At 59.1% G+C, this 20663-nt stretch overlaps 1 protein-coding gene across 1 annotated transcript in view; it reads right to left on the reverse strand.

Annotated features, from left to right (window-relative positions):
- Positions 1–20663, reverse strand: part of LOC144319226 (arf-GAP with dual PH domain-containing protein 1-like) — a 62352-nt gene that overhangs the window by 21319 nt on the left and 20370 nt on the right. Inside the window, exons 2-4 of the mRNA XM_077907082.1 lie at positions 13286–13416; positions 9136–9227; positions 4791–4873 (exon numbers count right to left, since the gene is read on the reverse strand). Of these exons, the coding sequence (XP_077763208.1) occupies positions 4791–4873; positions 9136–9227; positions 13286–13416 (306 nt within the window). The remainder of the gene's footprint in view (positions 1–4790; positions 4874–9135; positions 9228–13285; positions 13417–20663) is intronic.

Below are 20663 nucleotides of genomic sequence, written 5' to 3' on the forward strand. Positions count from 1 at the left end.
TGCTCCCCGGCAGCTGGAGTGGTGACATTTGCAAGGACGGTCCCCACCAGCACCCCTGCGCGTCGCCCATGACGAGGCCCTGGCTGAGCACTTCACCCACATGATCCCGTTCCGGCCCCAGAAGGACTTCCGAGTTGTTATCCTCATGGTACAGCAGGGGAGGCTGAGGCAGGGAGACGCGAGGTCCTGGTCCAAGGTCACCTGCCACCAAGCGCTGACCCTCTGCAGGCTGCCCGCCTGCCTTGCCCACCCGGCCCAGCAGGTGGCAGCAGCGCCTCAGGACGCGCCGGGCGCGGGGCTCAGTGGGGTGGGAGGCGGCTCAGCATCCACCCCGTTCCCACTGGCTGCAGCCGACGGAGGGACCGGCTGGCCCCAAGCCTGTCTGGCTCCTGCGCCGTGTGCTGCCCGACAGCCAGCCGCCAGGACGCCTAATTTCAGGCACCGCAACAGCAGCAGCAATATTTTCGGACGCGCGCTGGCCGGGGTCCCTGACTTGGCCTCAGCAGCGGGACGGCTGTTCGGCTGGCGCTCGGCCTGAAGCGGGCAGCCTGCCCGTGTTCGCACCCGGCCGCCCCCTGAGGTGCGCCTGCCGGCCCTGGCCTGGGGCGGCTCCCTCCCACCACACCCAGGGCCTCCAGGCTGTGGGCCCCGGCCATGCTCGCAGTTTCCAGACCCCTGCAGGCTCCTGCAGACTCCAGGGCTCTGAGCTGTCGTGGCGTCTACGCTGGCTCGGGGTATCTGTGCTGCTCCGCCCTTCCCCACGCCCCTGCCCACCGGCCCCTGCGAGAGGGGGATCCCGCAGCACACACAGCAGGATGGAGCCCGGGGTGCCCTCCTGACATGCACGCCTGGAGCTCAGCTGTGCCAGGGGACCGTTTTCTCCCAAAGGACTGACCAGTCCTGGGGCAGAGGCCAGATGGTTCACCAGCATTTGCTGAGTGCCTATTGTGTGCCCTCCCCTACCGCGTGCTGGGCCCTAGCGCGAGCCAGCACCCACTGTGTGCCAGGCTCCACCCTGTGCTGGCTCTGGCACCACCGGCCTGGAAGCTGGGAGAGCCAGCGCAGCCCCCGGGGCCTACGCGCTGCCTCCTCGCGGAAGCCCCGTGGACGGCCTGGAGGAAGCGCACACAGGATCCTCAGCACCACCAGGGGTGACGGGACCCCACTGCCCACCCACCGGAACGGCCAAACCAAGCCACAAAAACTGACGGTCCCAAGTGCAGGCAGGCACACGGGCCGCGGCCCCTCCTTTGCCGGACGGCCTGCAGGACAGGGCGGTCAACTTGTTTAACTTAACGAGGAGGTGTCATCTGCTTCTCACACGACCCGGAGAGAACGAAAGCCCGCGCACAGCGTTCAGGGTCTCGAACTGGACACAACCCAACGTCCCCCGGCTGGGGAACTCCTCTGCGCACTCAACACCACTCTGTGCCCAGGAAGGGGCGACCTCGGGTGAATGGACAGAACCAGGCCCAAGAGGTGCCACGCAGCTGGATCCGTGGATGACACTGGAAGAGGTGCGAGGCTGGGCCACGGGGCAGAGTGGCCCACAGAACGGGACTGTCACCCACCTGCCTTTGTCACAGCTCATAGAACTGTCCCCCGCCTGGGGCACGGGGCTCGCAGCTGGACCGCAGCTTATGTGAATAGGTGACATGTTGATTTCTTGACGGGAGCAGGGACACGCGGCCTCGCTCTGGGGGCAGCAGGGCTTACCAGGTGGCCCGGGCTGGGTGCTCTGTGGCCAGACCCCGGGTGGCCCTCCCAAGGCAGGAGATGGGCCCCCAGGCAATGTGGCTTCTGCCAGGGGAGGCCCGGAGGAAAGGTGTCCTCCAGGCACAGAGCCAGGACCTGGCTCTACTCCCCCAGAGGCTGACGTGAGGGCCCGGCCTCACCTCCTTTGTCACTCCCTCCCTGCTACCCCAGCCCCTCGCTGGGGGCCTGGCACAACCTTCTGCACGGCCAACTCCACCTGCCCCACACCCCGATCCCCACGCAGAGGATGCTGCAGGAAGTGGCCAACAGTCCCGAGTCCAGTGGGGGCTGGGAGGGGCACATAGGCCAAACCCCACAAATGCCCTCAGTCCACTGGACGCGCACCAGCCACCCCCAGGATGCCCACTGGGTGCCCCGCACCTGACACCAGTTCATGCTTCCAGTGACAACCCCACACTGAGGACCGTGTCCTCCCTGCTACACAGAAGGGGAACTGAGGCACAGGGCTGGGCTCTGACACGCAGGGAGGCCCCAGCCCTCAGCCCCCCAGCTCTGCTCGCCCTGTGACAGGACAACAGTGGGGCGGGGCGGCAGCTCTGGGACCAGCCCTGCTTTGCACAGAGGGGAGGCCGTGGGAGGGGGCCGAAGCCCCGGCAGGAAGTGCCGTGTCTGTCGGTGACTGGGGGCAGCCTGGCGGCCTGGCCCTCGGGACAACAGGGGGGCATTGTCCACCCCGTGAAAGGCGGTCATTGAGGCTGTGGCAAGGGGCGGGGCGTGGCAAGGGGCGGGAGCCAGGAGCAGCTGTCACCCGGGTCACCCGTGAGCCGGGGTGGCACAGGTGGAGGCGCCTTATCTGCACACACCCGTGACCCTGGCCGAGGGCAGGGAGCGCCAGGCTCTGTGGCCTCCTCACCCCGCTCCCTGACACGGGGTCACGCCTGGCCTGTCTGCACTCGGATGCCTGGGCACTGACCCGAGGGGAGCCAGCAGGGGGCTCCGCACGCAGGTGGCCGCGGTCGGGTCCTCAGAGCCGGACAGTCCCCTTGCACCACACCACTAACCCCCTTCCCGGCGGCCTCACGAGGGCCCCGCGGCCCCGCAATGCCGTCTGGGCCCGCACGTGCCAACCTCTCCAGGCCTGGCACCTCTGAGGGGTGTTGGTCAGCTTTTCCGGTCAGGGTCCCTCGGGCGGGCTCTGCCTGGCGTCTCCTCAGGGCCAGGGCGAGGCTTTGCACCTCCCGGCAGGAATGCCATGGCAGCCACGCCGTCCGGGCACCGGTCCCCGTCCACGGCAGGGGCAGCAGGTCCGACAGCTTCTCCGCCAGCCAGGCCCGCTTCCTCCACCCCATCCACGCCCAGGGGAGGACATGCTGAGACGTGCAAATCCCGCTCCCCCCAGCTTCCACGGCTATTGGCGTCCAGTGTGGCCCAGGCCACCCCTCTCTGTGGGGGCCTTTGCCTGCTGACGGTCCCTTTCGCCCCGTTTCTTCCTGGTGATCAGTGGACCTCTTCTGTCGGTAGGGCTGAGCCCTGATCTGCGCCCTATGGCCTATCTTGCTGCCCTCACGTCCAGCTTTGGTGCCTGGCGTCCCCCAGACAACTGTGCTCTTCCCCTCAGGAGGCCCCGGGTGCGGCTGGGGGGCTGCACCCCACTCACCCTCCAAGCCCCAGCCCCCTGCAGGTCCCAGCAGCCCTGCTGACCCATGGGGGTCGCAGCCGCCAGCCTGGGCATTGTGTGGCTCCCGGGGCCAGGGCCTTTCCCGAGCCTGCGGTGTCGGTCTCCCTTCCTCCCTGTCGGAGGGGCCAGACTTCTGCGTCGGCGTGGCCAGGTGGGCGTGTCATCCCCTGAGCCTGAGAAAGTGCGCCTGTGGCAGGAAGTGCCCACGGGAATCCCCTGGTGCTCCTCACATGGCTGGGGGAGGGGCTCAGAGGAACCGCAGGGCCAGGGACACCTCCGGGGTCGCCAGCCCTCAGGTGCACCTGCTCCCCCACCCCGACACTGGAGCTGGTGATAGGGGACTCGGAGGTGCTGGGGACCTGCTCCCTCCATCTCAGCAGGGGCCTGCGCAGGCTCTAGGTTTAGGGGCACCTGGCCGGCCAGGCCTCAGAGGCCTTGGGGTGTGGGGCCCCTGGATGTCCTTCCTCCTGGGAGACCCAGGAGGACATGTGGGGGGCACTGGGGAGGTCTATGCAGTGAGGTGAGATTTAGAGGCTGTGTGGGACCATGGTCCTGGGTCCCTACGGGGGGTCCTAGTGCACTGGGCTCCCCCCTGTGTGACAGCTAGGCGAGGGCCCCGGTGCAGGCAAGTGGGATGGGAGCCTCTGCTCCTTCTGCCGGCCCTGGAGGGGCTGATGGAGAAGCCGCCGTCTATACAGCAGTGGCCTTCAAGGCCCCCGGCTCGGGGCCTGCTAACGTGCCCTCCTGTAGTCCCCCTGCCCCTGGCCTGATGTCTCACACCCAAGAGGAAGCACGGCCAGTGGCACCGGGAGTTAGGAGGAATGGGTTCTGTGGGGGACCCTGGGCCTGAGACAGGGATACACTTTTAGGCAGGAAGGACCCCAGCTTGTCATTAGCTGTTACCACCTCCTGAGCTCCGCGTGGCAGGAGGCAGAGGGAGAGACTCGCTGTCGCGGACTGAGTGCCTGGGATGGACCCAAACATACCCGCAGTGGAGAGGTCTGTCGGTATTGCTGCCCCACACGCACCCCCACTTCTGGAACCCAGACCCAACTTTTTCCTGGGAGGGCCGCTCCAGGTCCCAGAGGCAGGCCCAAGTCCCACCTTCCCACCTGGGCCGAGGCCTCTGGTCCTATCGCGCCGCACCTGCTCACCCCACACACAGCCCAGCGCAGCCCTGCTGTCCCCATGGCACCAGCCTTGTCTGAGCTAGGGCTGCCCGGGTGCACCTGACACCAGCACCTGACACCAGCCGAGACCAATGAGCCATCCTCCAGATCCGAAATTTGTCGCCAGTGCCAGGAGTGGGCAGGAGGGGCCCAGAGACTGAGAGCTAGGGACGGAGGGACAGAGAGACAGGGACAGAGGGCCAGGGGCCCAGGGGGCTGGGCCTTACCTGCGGAGTAGGGCTCCTGCTTGTCGGGGTGTGTGAACTCCTGCCGTTCGTACTTGGCCCGGATCCACTGCTCCCGCAGGAGTCTGGGGAAGAGAGTGAGCATCGTGCTGAGCCCGACCGCGGGGCTCACGGAGGCTCCTGGAACCCCGTGGGCACAAGGCCCCTGAAGGAACCCGTGTCCACCGCCTCCAGAAGGCAGGGTGGAAGGGCCACCAGCTTTGATTTTTAAATCATTTGCTAATCAGATAGTTTTACCACTAATACCTCCCCTTCAAAAAAAAAAAAAATTAGCTCTGGGGCACCTGGTGGTTCTGTTAGTTTGGCACCTGACTTGGTTTCAGGTCAGGTCTTCATCTTAGGGCCAGGAGATCGAGCCCCACGTCGAGCTCTGTGCTCAGCATGGAGTCTGCTCAGGACTCTCCCTCTGCCCCTCTGCCTGCTTGTGCTCTAAAATAAATAAACAATTCTTTTTTTTTAAGATTTTATTTATTTTTTTGAGCAAGAGACAGAAAAGGAGCAGGAGTGGGGGAGGGGCAGCGGGAGAAGCAGACTCCCCGCTGAGCAGGGAGCCCGATGCAGGACTTGATCCTGGGACCATGACCTGAGCTGAAGGCGATTCTTCACCATCTGAGCCACCCAGGCGCCTGATAAATAAATCTTTTAAAAATACATGTAAAAAAAAAATTAGTTCTAGGGGCATCTGGTGGGTTCAGCCAGTAGAGCATGCAACTCTTGATCTTAGGGTCATAAGTTCAAGCCCCATGTTGGGGGTAGAAATGACTAAAATAAACTTTAAAAAAAACTAGCTCCAATTCATGTATCATCAAATGTGGCCACGGAAAGCATCAAAAACAGAGGTCCCAGTCTCTCCCGAGGCTGTACCGCCATTACCCCAGAGAGGACCCCCGTGACCCGGCCCCCAGCCACAGCCCACTGCCGCGTGGACACTGCGCGTACACAGAATCGGGCGGGGTGTGTGGCCGTCTGTGCTGGACGTCCTGCATGGAGCACTTGGCCTGGGTGCCTCGTCCCTGAGGCTCCCAGCAGCAGCAGGAGGAAGCTGGGGGAGCAGGCGCCGGGGGAGTCCCCACCCTGCCCAGCAGAGCTCTCCCAAGCCACTCAGCCAGCCGGGGCCCCGGCAAGGCCAGGGTGCACCCTTCCCCAGCTGCTGAGGCCATCTGGCCAGCCTCCTATACCAGGGAAAACCAGCACCAAAGGGGGTTCCCACTATGCACCAAGCCTCATGATGAGGGAGGCCCACACTCCCGTCTGACACTGTTCCTGAAACCGAAGACCTGCCTGTGCTCTCAGGAACTTGGGGGAGACAGGCCTCAGGGCTCCTCCACTGGTGCCAGGGCCCTCGGGGTTAACATGGGTGCCCCCCCTGCAACCCAGAGCAAATGCAGAGCTGGATGTCCCCATGGCACCAGCCTTGTCTGAGCTAGGGCTCAGACGGACTGCCACGGCCTGGAGCCGGGGGCCGGGGGCAGCCAGGTGTGCAGGGTGACCACCTCTGGGAGCCCCCCACCCTACCCTGCCCAGCCCTGGAGCGTCCCGCTCTGCCCCCACTCAGGGCGGGCCTCCCACCTTCCCACAGCCCATCAGGGCGTCCCTAGCGCCGGGCAGGCAGCAGACCCCTTCCTTCCGCCCCCTGAGGCTGGTGCGAGCTGGGGGCACACCCGTGGAACCCCCCGCAGGAGCGTGGCTGTCTGCAGGCTCATCCACCACGTCGGGGTGCTGGCATCGGACCGCCACTCCAACCACCCTGCTGCCCTGGTCCCGTCAGCCGCAGAGTCCTACGCTCAGGTCCCTCTGCCCAGAGGCCTGGGCCTGGCCTCTCCCTCCTGGGGAGGTGACTGCCCTTGGGGCCTGCTTCCCCTCCCGCAGGGTGGGCAGCTCACCAGGCAGTGTCGCTCTCTTCCTTTGTACCATGGGGAAACTGAGGACCCAGGCACGGCTGCCGTCCCCACCTGCCTGTGCCCTCTGAACTCCCCAAGGCAAAGCCAGACCTCCTATCATTTAATCTGCCTGATTTCTGGCCCGGTTATGGGTTGAATTGCATCCACCACCCCAAAAATATGTTGGAATCCTAACCACCAGCACTTTACAGATGGGCCCATTCGGAAGGAAGATGGTTGTGGATTAACACGTCACAATGCATCAGGCTGGAGTGGGGCGCCCCCAGAGAGGGGGTCTGGACACAGGACAGCCGTGTGCAAGCTCAGGAGGGGGCTCAGGAGACACGCCCCGCACATCCCGATGGCCAGCCTCCAGGAGGTGAGCTGACCTGGCCGGGGTTTTGTCCCTGCCCCGTCCAGCTGGGAACCCTGCCCACTGAGGACTTGGGGGCACCTTAGGGGCACCTTTGGGCTCTGGCCTTCTTTCCGGGCCCCCAAGAGGGAAGCAGAGGGCTGGCTTACAGCAGAAGCAAAACTGGGAGGAGCCCTGCTGACTTTCTTCCTGCAGAGGCAGGGCTGAACCCGAGGGCGGGGGGCAGACACAGGAAGGGGGCCCATGCCCGCCTCTCTCTGAGTCACTGCCTGACGTGAGTGTGACCTCATCCCCAGGTCTTCTGAGCACCGTTCCTCGTGGTCTCCTCGTGGACTTGCCCGTGAACTCCAAGCCCCAGACAGGAGGCTGGGGAGGGGGCACACATCCCCTGGTTCCTCCTCAGGACACCCTGAGGCTGCTGCACCCCCATCCTGCAAGGGGCCCTGCTCCTCGGTGGGGATGCTGCACCCTACAGTTTACCGAGTGATTCAAACCATGCCCCTTGCCACCACACCACACTGTACCCCACAGTCTACATGGGATCCGCAGCCTGCCCCCAACCACACCCCACAGTGAGCTGAGTGTGTTGGCCACCACTCCTCGCTGGTCTCATGGCTGCCTGGTCAGGTTTCCCTGTGAGGGGCTGGGACCCCACCCCTGCAGGCATCTGCACCCCCCTAGGCCTCAGGGGCGTGGCCTGGGCAGGCCTGAGTGCCTCCCAAGGGTGGGGATGGTGGCAGGCTCAGCTCCCACAAACTTCACCTAGCAGAGGCTTCTGGAAGGCAAGGCCTGCCCGGGGTCAGCTTGCTCCCTCCCAGTATGCCCCGTCACCTGGACAGGGAGTGGTGGAGGCAGGGATGGTCTCTGCGAGCATGTTATAGGGACCAGGGCACGGAGGAACCTGCCAGGCATCCTGTGACAAGGACACACTTGCGGGCCAGTCTGTCCCTTGTCATACACTCAGAAGGGAGATACAGGGCACGCATGCAAATAAGCAGACCACGGAGCAGCCTGCAGCTGAAGTGAAAATCCCAACAGCTGCTGGGCCTCGATGGTTCATATCGAGATGGCCAGGCAGGGCCTCGGGCTCCAGATTCCCCGTGGGCCCAGAAGTGGCTGGGCAGGGGGGCTCAGGATGTGACCGGTACCTGCCCCGGTGGGGGGGTCCCTGGCAATGGTTCTTGTCCCCAGAGACCCTGTGGCCATCAGCAGCATGTCCCCGGCCAGGTCCTCCCCCTCCTTTGCAAGCAAGGGAAGTTTGCCCCAGGCAGGTGGCTGAGAGCAGGTCTCCCACCTGCCTGCCTGGGATTGGGAACTCCCAGAGGAGACCCACATCCCAAGTCTTGGTTCCAGCTCATCTGCTGGGATCTGTGTCACCCTAAGAAATTCACCCAACCCCTCTGGGCCCTGGGAGCACCCTTGTCAAAAGAGAGCTGTCATCTCCAAGCCGTGGCTGCGCCACTGTGGACAGCGGCGAGCAGAGGCAGGCCAGTTGGGGGGTTTGAGTGATGCCCAAGGGGCCCGTCCTGCCCTGGAAGCACAGAGGGACATGGCGTCCTGGGGGGCGGTGCCCAGGGAGGCAGGGGGTTCAGGGAGGTCAAGAAATGCTGGGAGAAGGCAGCCCTGGTGGCTCAGCGGTTTAGTGCTGCCTTCAGCCCAGGGCCTGATCCTAGAGACCCTGGATCGAGTCCCATGTCGGGCTCCCTGCGTGGAGCCTGCTTCTCCCTCTGCCTGTGTCTCTGTCTCTCTCTCTCTTTCTGTGTCTCTCATGAATAAATAAATAAAATCTTAAAAAAAAAAAAAAAAGAAATGCTGGGAGAAGGGGAGCCTGGACGGGGTGGACACCCCCCGGACCTTCTCAACATCCTCCTCTGACCACCTGGGGGCACTTGAGGCCCCCGGAGATGCATGCAGAGACCCACAGTGAGGCCTCACTGCCCTCCCTCCAGCCACCGGCTACCACCCCATCACCAGGCTTGGGGACTCGGCCATCCGCCCCCGCTCTGAGGGTGGCAGCCAGTGCCCAGTGGGTCCTCCCAACTCCAGCCCCTGAGAGAACCCCGCTGTGACTTACTGACAGTCGGAAAACGTGGGCCGGTAGTAGAAGGGAGGCACTTTGGACTCGTATGTGTCCCTCGCAACGTCATTCCCGTGGGAGGCCATGAACTGCAGAGGGAGGACGGGGTCAGTGCTCCTGGAGGCCGGGGCCTGGGGCAGGGGCCGGCTGACCCCAGAGCCCTGCTGGCCCCCAGCCCCTCCTGTCCCAGGGGAAGCAGTCCGCAACAGCCGCAGAGACAGCACCTCCAGTTCCACAGCAGGTGGAAGGGGCCCTGGAGAGGGTGGCAGAGATCCTGGGCCCTCCTCGTGTCCCCCAGGGCTGCAGAGCTGTCCCTCTGCTCGAGGTGCCCCATCCTCATCTCAGGTGAGGCCCGCTCTCCACTCATCTGGCCCATGCCCAGCAGGCAGCCCTCGAGTACTAGACACAGTGAGGGCCCGGGGCAGCGAAGGGTGGGCGGCAGGGGTCAGGAACCTGGAGCAGACTACTTACACAAGCAGTGGGGGAGCAGCAGGTGCAAAGGCCCTGGGGGCAGTGCCCGGCATGTGGGAGGAGATGCCCGGGCTGGTGCAGAGATCGGGCAGCAGGGAGTGCAGGCGGCCTGGAGGGCGAAGAGGGCGGAGGAGATTCCTTCCGCTCCACTCCTGCCTCCTTCCCGACACCCTGGCGGAAAGCCTTTCTTCTAAAGACACTGAGCTTTGAGGACTATCAGGTCGTGACCAAGGCCGACCCAAGTGGGTCAACCGGAAAAAAACACCAACAGTAAGGCTGGTACCAAATTAGAATTCCAAAATCAGCTGCTCTTCTATCTAAAACATCAGTCAAGAACTAGGCAAAATACAAAGGACCAGCCTCATGAGAAATGTTCAGTCTCCACAAAGACAAAACGGACGCGTTCTGAGGGATGCACAAGAAACCCTGCCCAGAGACGCATGTTCTCCTGGTGTCCCTCTGTGTCATCTTTGCAGTTGTCAAACAAGGCAAAACAAAACAGGGATAGGATTTTTTAAAGCTAGCAATGGTTATAAAGTTCATTTTAAAAATTAACAAGCAAAAACGTTCTAGAAAATTCTGCAAAGACTCTTCCTACCAGATATTAAAACCTGGTACTGACCAGAAAGCCTAATCAATCCAACCAAACAAGGTCCAGAAATAGATCCAGGAAGTTCTAATATTCGATATTAGATTTAATAGGATGGATGGGGGGAGGGATGCCCATTCATGTCAGCAGTGGGGGCAGAAAACTGTGAAACCATCAGACAAAGTGCATTTGGACACAAACTTTCAGTCAAAAAAGCTCCAATTGAATTAAAGATGTGATTTCCAAAACTAAACAGTAAAAGTAGTAGATAAAAGCCATGGTATAATTCAAAAAATAATTTTAGGAAAATATGGGAGGAAATCTTTGTGACTTTGGACGAAGACATGGTTTCTTGGATGTGATCCCCAAAGCACAAACAAAAGAAAAAAATGGAACTTCATCAAAACGAACAACGTATGTGCTTCAAAGGATGCCGTCGAGGGCGCGCGAACGTTACGCCGAATGAAAGAATCCGGACGCTGAAGGCCACAGTGTGTGGCTGTCTTCACACGACGCGGCCAGAAGGGGTGACGCCCAAGGTGGGACGCAGCCCAGCAGGGACAGGAGGACGTCTCCTCGGAGGTGATGGGAGCACCCTGGAACCAGACACCAGTGGTGGCTGCACAAACCCAGGAATGCGATCAGTGCCACGGGACTGCTCACTTCAAAACGGCGGAGTCGTGGCTTTCACCTCAGGAATTAAACCTAGAGCTCCTGAAGAATATCATCTGCACGTGGAGCATTTCGAACATTTTATCTAAAAAGGAAAGTTAAAAGATACCTCACAGGAGGAGAAACGCTATTTGCAAATACCGTATCTGACGCGGTGCTCGTGTCCAGAATATATGAAGGACTCCACGTCGGAGCTCCCGGCTCAAGAATAAAAGCACAACCCGTGTTTAAAATCAGTGAAGGATCCGAATGGACATTTGTCCAAAGGACACACACAAGCGGCCAACAGACATATGAGAAGATGCTCACGTCGCTCATTATTCGGGAGACGCAAGTCAACCCCACAGCGAGAGACCACCTGCAGCCCCGGGGGTGGCCCGGCTCGGAGGCCAGCAGGGCAGCACGTTGGGGGGACCGGAACAGTCATGCACGGCCAGTGGGCACGTGCCCCGGGGACCAGCAGGTCCCTTCCGACACGGCCGTGCCACCCGGTCCAGGAGAGGCCACTCCGGCCCCCGCCCCGAGAGCTCGCCCAGACTGTTCCAGCGGCAGCATTCACGGGGGCTGCAGTGAGATGACCCCAGGCCCGGGGCTGGACGGGCGGGTGCGTAAGGCGAATGAGGTCCGTCCACACAGCGGGAATTACTCTGTGATAGAGGGGTGTGTGGTGTGGACACCTGCCACCCCGTGGGGGAAGCCCGGACACGTGGTGCTCCCTGGGGGGGAGGAAGTCACAGGGAGCACGGGGGGACACGGGAGCAGTGACCTAACCCGTCCGGAGGAGCGCATCCACTGGAACAGAAAGCAGACTCCCTGCTTCCAGCGGGGGCTGGGGAGGTGGTCATTTGGGGGAAATCTTCCAGGATCAGGCAGGGGGGATGGCTGCGCGGCCAGGCGACGTGGTGAAACCGACGGGCCACAGCCTCGCCCGGGAACTGCCTGGGGTGTGAACTCTACCTGGGTGATGCCGTGATGAGTCAGACCAGGCCTGGGGCCAAGCGGGACCATCTACACACCCTAGAACCCCTGAAACCACGGAAGACTGACAAATTTGACTACATCAAAGTAAATAAGTTTCCACTGCAAAAACCACCTCGAGCAAAGTCAAAAGACAACCCAGAAAAAAACGTCTCCTACTACCACCTCGGAGGGTTAGATCCCCAAATATAGAAGAACACGAGAAAGCGGAAGCGCCGATGTGCGCCCGCAGGGGCCAAGGCTGCGCCTGGCAAGGCGGACGAGAAAGCACAAGAGACTCCAGACCACGGCCTGAGATGCCCGGGGTCACTCTAGACCCAGAAATGCTGCACGAAGACCCCATGGGGATGCGGCCGGGAAGGACCTGGGGCAGAGTGCAGGGTGCAGCAGAGGCCTTCAGATGCAGGCTGCGGGGCCCAGAAGCCGCCGGGGAGGGAAATGGAGCCAAATCTGTGAGAAATTACAGACGTGTGGCCTCGGACCCGCAGGGATGAGGCTTCCAAGAGCTGCCACTGGCCCTGCCGGGGCACAGGTGCACCTGCCTGGCGGCCACTATCCCTCCAGTCACCTGGTCCACTGAATAAGGACTCTCCAGGAGAGGGATCACTGTGCATTGTGGGGGGGACGCCATGGGGGCCCCACACGGTCACCGGCTCCCTGCGTGCACGTGGCTCTTGACCAAAACACAGCCTCGGGGAAGCATCCAGGTGTTTGTGCACAGATAGGCGGGCAGACAGAACAAGGCCCAGCCATATGGTGGATGTTACCTTCTTGTAAAAAGGAGCGGAGCCCTGACCCACCAGAACCTGGGTGACCCTGGACGGGGTGGGGGGGGGCACTCGGTGAGAGAAGCAGACGCAGGGCCACCTGCTGGCCCTTTCATGGAAGTGCCCACCACGGGCACAGCGGTGGGGACACAGCACAGGAGCATCCTCCGGCCTGTGCACCAGACGGCTAAGCGCACGGGTTCTCTCCCAGGTGGAAATGTCCTAAAAGTGACTTTGGTGTCATTGGCCCCTAAACACACCAAAGACTGCTGAGATGTGCGCTTCCAACAGGCAAACTGGAGGCCAAGGGCACAGGACACAAAGGTCCTTTTGACCCCGCCTGGCCCCCGGCCCCACCCTCTGCCCTCTCACCCTCACCCATCCCCCCTCCCCATCCCATCCCTCCTGCCTCTCTCCCCACCCCTCCTACAAACCCTGTCTTCCCCCTGCCCTCACCCCCTGCCCCCTCCCGCTCCCCTACCCTATCCCTCCCAACTCCCCCCCCCTCACCTTGCAGTGTTAGTCCCAGTCAGGAGTCTGGAGCAAGGGTAAAGGGACCTTCAGGGTGTCTGACCGGGGGGCCAGGCCCAGGACACCCAGGTGGCAGCAGGACTACAGGGGATCCTCCCACCCACGGCCACCCCCACCCCACCCCCTCGCAGGCCCATACCTCCACTTGGGCCTCCTCCCAGGCATCCAGGCGGACAGACTTCACCTTGCTGACCTGGGGGATATTCCGGTGGATTCCGGAGCAGCTGAGACAGATGAACACCCCCAGGGTGTAGGAAGCCCAATCAGGATCTGGAAGGCAAAGGCCAGATGTCTGCTCAGGGAGGCTCCGACCCAGGGAATGGAGCAGGGCCGGGACTCTCGCCTCTGTCTGCCCATCCCTGCAAAGGGAGGCTGGCAAGGAGATCCCGGAGGCTCACGGGTTCTGTCCCACGTGAGGTCCCTCCCACCTGCCACAGGTGAGCAGCCCCATCCCCGATGTCCTAGCTGCTCCGCGGACACCCAAGTGGACAACGCATGGCCATGGGAGATGTGCTGGACGATGGCACTCGATCATGACAGGGACGTTGGCTTGGCCACGTGCCCACGCACTCGGACACACCTTGATGTCTCACTTACCCTCAAAGTGCAACGGGAACACGTGTGTGCATGAGTGGACGCAGCAACGCGCAGGGTGCTGATGGCTGCTTGACCTAACTGGGCAAGCAGGTCCAGGTATAAGTCGGCCCACTTTTCATTTGCAATCCATTTGCAAAAGCTGGTCCATTTGCAATTTTTCATATTGATGCACGGCAACCGAGCACAGTGGAACGTGACACGATATACTGGGCCCTGGAAGTGGCTCCGGGATTGTCTGCGTTCTGCACCCCCCATCCTAGTAACTGAGTGAGAGCCAGAGGCCGAAGGAGGGAGGCTCAGAGCGAGTGCTCAGAAGGGACGATGGTCTCTGAAGCACCTTCCGCTTGTAAGTAAAGCTTCTCCTGCATCAGGCTGGTTTAAGTCAGATGCCGGGAGGCCAGAGCCTCTCCTCAGATACCAAAGGTCTCATCACAGGCCCAAGCTCTGTGCTAGAAGTGTTTGCAGGGCGTGTGCAGATGTGAGTTGGCAGGTGTGGGTGTGCACATGTGTGTGAGCAGGTGTGGGTGTGCACACATGAGTGTGAATGGGCAGGTGTGGGTGTGGGGGCCGGTGCACCAGGCCCCTCTGGTTCCTGGACCAAGGACCCAGCAGCCCTGGCCCTGGGGGTGGCTGGCCCCTGCCCCAGACTCGCAGTGGCCCGAGGGCACCCGCCCTGCCTTGGTCCCCAGCTTCCCTCCCTGCCTGCATGGGGAGACAAGGGCCGGCTTGTTGCGGGACCCGAGAGGGACACAGGGAGTGGTGGGCTGAGCAATTGAGCACAGGGGTTCTGGTGATGACAGGCCCCACTCATAGCATCCCTGTCCCTGTCCCCGAGGCGCCCGTGGGGCGTGTGACCTGCTCTAGGGTCTAGAGAGGAAGTGGAGATGAGGGAGGCAGGTCACTTCTAAGTGGCACCCAGAATAGAGAAGTTTCGGGAGAAAAACAGCTACATCATCCTGAGGGACCCGTGCCCAGCCCCACAGGCAGACTGTCCGTGGGGGCTGGGGATCCTCTGAGCCCTCACTTCCAACCTCCCCTTGATGGGTGTTTATGGGATGGGGGTGCCTGGTGCAGGATGGGCCTCCTGGTGAGCCTGGGGTGCTAGGTGACGGGGCAGTGACCCCAGGCACAGACACAGGTTCCTGGTGGGGAACCTGAGAGTACCAGGGGCCCCAGCCCTCTGCCCCCTCCCTGTACTGGGGTTAGCAGACATCACTGCTCCACACAGGGTCAGCGAGGGATGTGGCCCAGAGAGCCTGAGGCCTCGGAGTGTGGTTCTGGGGGGTCCTTACCCCCACTCTGAGGAGCTATGAGCAGAGGGGCAGACAGACCACCGGCCCACCCACCCATCCTCCTGGACATCCCCTGTGTCCACCCTGGCTCCCCGTGTTCCCCCCATGGCCCCAGAAGCCAGAGCATCCTAGCAGCTTTTGCTCTGGAACCCTCCAGGGACTTCTCACCACCTCTCCTAGCTCCTCCTGGGCTGCTCCAGCCCCCCACATTTGGCGTCCCCTTCCTCCACTCATCTGGGTGCAGAGGTCACCCTCACAGGCTCCCCGGCTGCCAGCTGGGGGCCCCCTCAGTGCCCATCTCGGTTCCTAACCCCCTCTGCCGTCCTTGCATTCAGTTTCTTTGCCTGTTTACCGAGCACTGTCTGTCTCAGACCTAGAATATAAATGGGTCAGGGCTTGACGTGCTCTGGGCCCCCTCTTAGCAGCCGGGTCTGTACCCACATCAGGGCCCCAGATGTCTGCACGGCCCCCACAGCCACGTCCCCGAGCTCCCTTCCACTGGCCCAGGGAGGTGCCTTGGCAGCAGGGCTTGACTGCAGCCAGAAGCCAGGCCTCCAACATACTGGGGTCTACAGAGCAGGCAGGATGGGCCTGCAGGGAACCCCACAGAGTGGGCAGCTGGGGAACCAGCTCCGTGCCTCCCCGGGGGCCAGAGGGGGGATCAGAGAGCCACAGACCCCTTGCAGCCCAAGCGCTCTTGGCAGCACACAGACTGAAGACCCCACACGTGATCATGGGGACGCAGGGAACAGCAGAGCCCGTGGCTTTGCATGAACCAACCTGTGTCCTCTACTCTCAGAATACACTCTCCCTGCATTTTGGTGCCCCTCTCTAGAAACTGCCTGGCTGCTGCCCTGGGGGCACACCGAGGCCCCTGGTACCACCCCCCTGCCAGGCCTCCGCCCCACACCCCCGCTCTCCTGCGGCCCCAGCCCACCCTCGGTGTCCCTCCTGGATGCCCAGGCACACCCACCGTCCTAGGGACCCAGGAGCTGCTCCCTCTGTGAAAATGCTGCCCCACCAGGAAGTGAGCGACTCCTCTGGTCCAAGAGAATGTGAGCAGGGAAGACCCACACGGGCCACAGACACAGCCGCCAGCTGGGCCGGGGCTGCACCCCTGCCACCGTCCTCTGGTGCTGCCGCCTGCGAGGAGGGCCCCCCTCCCCAGCAGCGAGGAGCTGGCAGGAGTGGGCAGACATGGACTGCGGCCCAAGCTGCAGATTTCTGTAGGAAATCGCATCAGGGCAGGGCAGCAGGCTTTCTCCCAAAGCCAGACTGGGGAGCTGTGGCTCACTCACCCATTCACACTCACCAGAGAAGCACCCGGGCCCCTGTCCACCTGAGTGGCCACACTCCTGCTCACCAGGGAGGACCCCGTAGCCCCATCAGACGTGCTCTAGAGCTGAACAGACCCGCACCCGAGCCTGGGGGGCTGGGTCCCACTCCCTCCCCACCCTTCCTAGCTGTACGCCCCAAAGAAAATCACTTCACTGCTCTCTCTGTTTCTCCTCTGTAAAGTGAACAGAATACCATCAAGGACCCTGAGGCCACTAACAGCAGGGGGGACAGCCTGGCACACAGGGTGCTCAGGTAATGGCAGTCATCACACAGTGGCTGTGTGGCTCTGCTGACACAGCCCAGGCCACACGCCTTCCCAGGCACCCTCACGCACTCACGTCCCCGTTCGGATGCTAATTTCCTCAGCCCCTCTGAGCACAGGTCTGTGGCGGAGACCATGACCTGCCTCTCCTCCTCCCCGGGGTCACATGGCGCAACACTTCTCAGCCACCTGGAAGCTCGGTATGGCCGTGATTCTGGGCTATGGAACGTGATCAGAGGGACCCACGTCCCGCCAGGCCTGGCTGACGGCCACCACCCGCCCATGGTGCTTCTTGTCTGCATCCTTGACCAAGGGGGTGGGGGTGGGGCGACTCTGGTGAGGGTGGAGGGGTGGAGGCCCCTGAGTCACTGTCTGGAGCAGAGAGGTCCCAGAGAGCTGGGACGGGTGCCTGTGTACAGCACTGTGTTGTGAGCCAGTAACAAGCCCGGCCTCTGAGATGCGGAGCTGTTTGTTGCAGCTGCTGGGCTTCCTGACTCGGTCTGTCTCATTCATCGTGGGCTTCCCAAGGACAGAACCCAGCCAAAACCAGAGGCCAGGTTCTGTGATGAATTAATGACCCAACAGCCCTCTGTCTGCAGAACCCCTACTTCCCAAGAGGGCACCAAGGCTTTCTCCCCGACTCTACTAATGAACATTTGCTGAGGGCTACACCGTGCAGGGAGGGCTGGTGGGGCAGGAGAGGGCGACACACAGTCTACAATGAAAGGCTATCCCCGGGCAACAGGTGGAGAGCACCAAACCGAGGTGCAGAAAGGGGACAGTCAATCCACCCCCGGCTTCTGTCTTCCCCAGAGACCTCCACCAAAGCTGCTTAGTCCACCACTGTGTAGAGTGCCTGGCAGGCACATGGTCTGGGGCAAGCAGCACCCCTTCCAGGCTCGCCACCTCCTGTGTAAGATGGGACAGTAACCATCACTTGCAAAATAAGCCCAACTGGGACAGTCACTAGGGTGCAGAAGAGACCTCACTTTTTACCACTTGGTAATATCTGCTCTGACTGTGGACCGCTGGCCCAGGGCTGTCTCCTCACAGCCTTCCCTGACATGTGAGGAAATTCTGAGGTTGGCTAAACAAAGCCCACCAAACGCTCCTGCTCAGCCATCCTCCATCCTCATACACAGACTCTGGGACAAGGCTGTCTCTGTCCTGGCCTAGAAGACCTGTTTACAGAACACCTCAGTGGGGATTGGCAAACTGTAGCCCTTGGGCCTGTTTTTGTAAATAAAGTTTTATTGGCACACAGCCACACCCCTCATTTACACTTTGTGGCTGCTTCTGCAATACAGCGGCAAAGTCAAGTGGTTGTGACGAGGAGGTGTGGCCAACAGAGCCTGAAATATTTACTATCTGGTCCTTTAAGAAAACATTCGCCAGGCCCTGCATTAGAGGGAAAAGGGTGAGACAGATGTGAGAGCAAGGAAGGCATGTGATCAGAAGGCATAGCATCCTGCCACCACTAATGATCAAATGACAACAAGGCTCCTAGTTTGAAGGAGAGGTTACGAACTTGTCTGCCATCCTGCGGCTGGGACAAGGACCTACTGTTGTACAACTTAAAGCTGTTTGGCCCCAGCCTGCCCATCCAGCGTGTGGGAGTGTGGGAGGTATGCACACACACACACACACACACACACACACACACACACACATGCCCTCAAACAGAACACAAGCAGCTGCTTCCATGGAGGGCTCTAGGAAGTCTGAACTAAGGGAGACACTAAGCCCTTCACATAAGGGTAAGGACAGGGCACCAGGCTGGCTCAATCATGACAGCAACTGACTTGATCTGAGTCATGAATTTGACCCCACATTGGGTGTAGAGAGTACTTATAAAAAAAAAAAATGCCAGCTAAATCAGGTGTGTCAGAGACTAGAGCAACACAGTTATCACTTGAGGAATAGAAAGTTTGTACCTTTTTTTAAAAAAAGATTTTATTTATTCATGAGAGAGAGAGAGAGAGAGAGAGAGAGAGAGAGGCAGAGACACAGGCAGAGGGAGAAGCAGGCTCCATGCAGGGAGCCCGACGTGGGACTCGATCCCGGGTCTCCAGGATCAGGCCCTGGGCCGAAGGTGGCACTAAACCGCTGAGCCACAGGGGCTGCCCAGTTTGTACCCTTTTAAAAAAGCTTTGGTGATGGCACCCTGTTACTCATCCACTGGAATGGCTGAAAAGCAAAAGACCAACATTACCAAGTGATGACGATATGGAGCAACTGGTAATTTCATACACCACTGGCAGGAGCATAAGTTGGTTCAACTCACTTTGGAAAACAGTTGCTCACATAATTAACCATCTTTTTCCTGTATACCAGCAATTCTACTCCTCAGTATTTACCAAAGTGGAGTGAAAACACATCCACAAAAAGATGCGCATACCCAATAACATTACAAAGAAGACAAAACCATGACCACCAGTGATTTACACCAGGAATGCAAAGCTGGCTTAACATTTGAAAATCAATGTAATTCACCATATTTACAGATTAAAAATGAAAAAACATATAACTGTCACTAGATTCAGAAGAAGCATGTGATAAAATCTAGCACCCTGGTAAAAAACTAGGACGTCTGGGTGGCTCAATGGTTGAGCATCTCCCTTCAGCTCAGGGTGTGATTCCGGGGTCCTGGAATTGAGTTCTGCGTCGGGCTCCCCACATGGAGCCTGCTTCTCCATCTGCCTATGTCTCTGCCTCTCTCTCTGTGTCTCTCATGAATAAATAAAATAAAATAAAATAAAATAAAAAAGAAAACTAGGAATAGAGGGGTGCTTTGCTAACTCGATATACAGCATCATGAAATATCTATAGCTAACATCATACCTAATGGAGAAAGACTGAATGCTTTTCCCTAGAATCAGGACCAAGACAGGAATGTCTGTTCTAATCACTTCTATTCAAAACAGAGTTGGAGATTCTAGTTTGTGCAATAAGGCAATAAAAGAAATAAGCTTCCAGATTGGAAAGGGAAAAATAAAACCTCTTTTATTCATACACAACATGATTATCAACCTAGAAAATTTGATGGATTCTAGAAAAACACTTCTAGAATTAATAAGGCTGCAGGATATAAGATAAATATACAAACATTAATTATATTTGTATATATCAGCAAAAAGCAGTTGGAAATTGAACATTTAAAAATGTCATTTCCATCCTGGAGATTGTTGTACAACAATGCGACTGTTTTAAATGTCACTGAACTATACTTGAAAGAGGGTAAAATAGTGAATTATATGTCATATAGATTTTACTACAATGAAAAGTTAAAAACACCATTTATAATTGCATAAAAAAATGAAATACGCAGTGGTAAATATGACAAACGATAATGCAAAGTAATGCACTGAACACTACAAAATACCGCTGAGACAGATGCATTACAGACCATGCGACTATGAAGTGAAAGATACCACTTTCAGGTTGGAAGACTCGATATCGTGAAGATGTAAATTCTCTCCAAATTTATCTATAGACTCAATGTCATCCCAATCAGAACTCCAGGAGGATTTTTAAATGTAAGTTAAATGAGTTCTAAAATTCAGATGCAAATTCAGGGGACCTAGAATAGCCAAAACAACTTTGGAAAAGGACAAAAATGGAGCACTAATACTTCTGGGTTTTAGAATTTATTGTAAAGTTACAGTTATCGAGACAGCACAGTATTGGCGTAAAAACAAAGAGAAGATCACTGGCACAGAACAGAGCCCAGAAATATTTCCATACGTGTTATTGATGAAGGTGGAAAGGTGTCTTAGCAGAGAAAGAATAATCTTTCAGCACATGGTGCCAGAACAGTCGGACATCACCTGCAAAAATACTAAACTCGGCCCATGCCTCCTACCACCTACAACAAAGTCATTCAAAATGCATCATCACGCTAAATGTAAAACCCAAAACTATAAAACTTCCAAAAGAAAACAAGAGAAGTCTTTGTGAGAGTGCATGAGGCAAAGCCTTTTTGGTCACAGAAAACTAAAAAAAAATTAAGTTAGCGTCATCAGAATTTT

This window comes from Canis aureus, chromosome 8, assembly GCF_053574225.1.
Source record: "Canis aureus isolate CA01 chromosome 8, VMU_Caureus_v.1.0, whole genome shotgun sequence".
Lineage (NCBI taxonomy): Eukaryota > Metazoa > Chordata > Mammalia > Carnivora > Canidae > Canis > Canis aureus.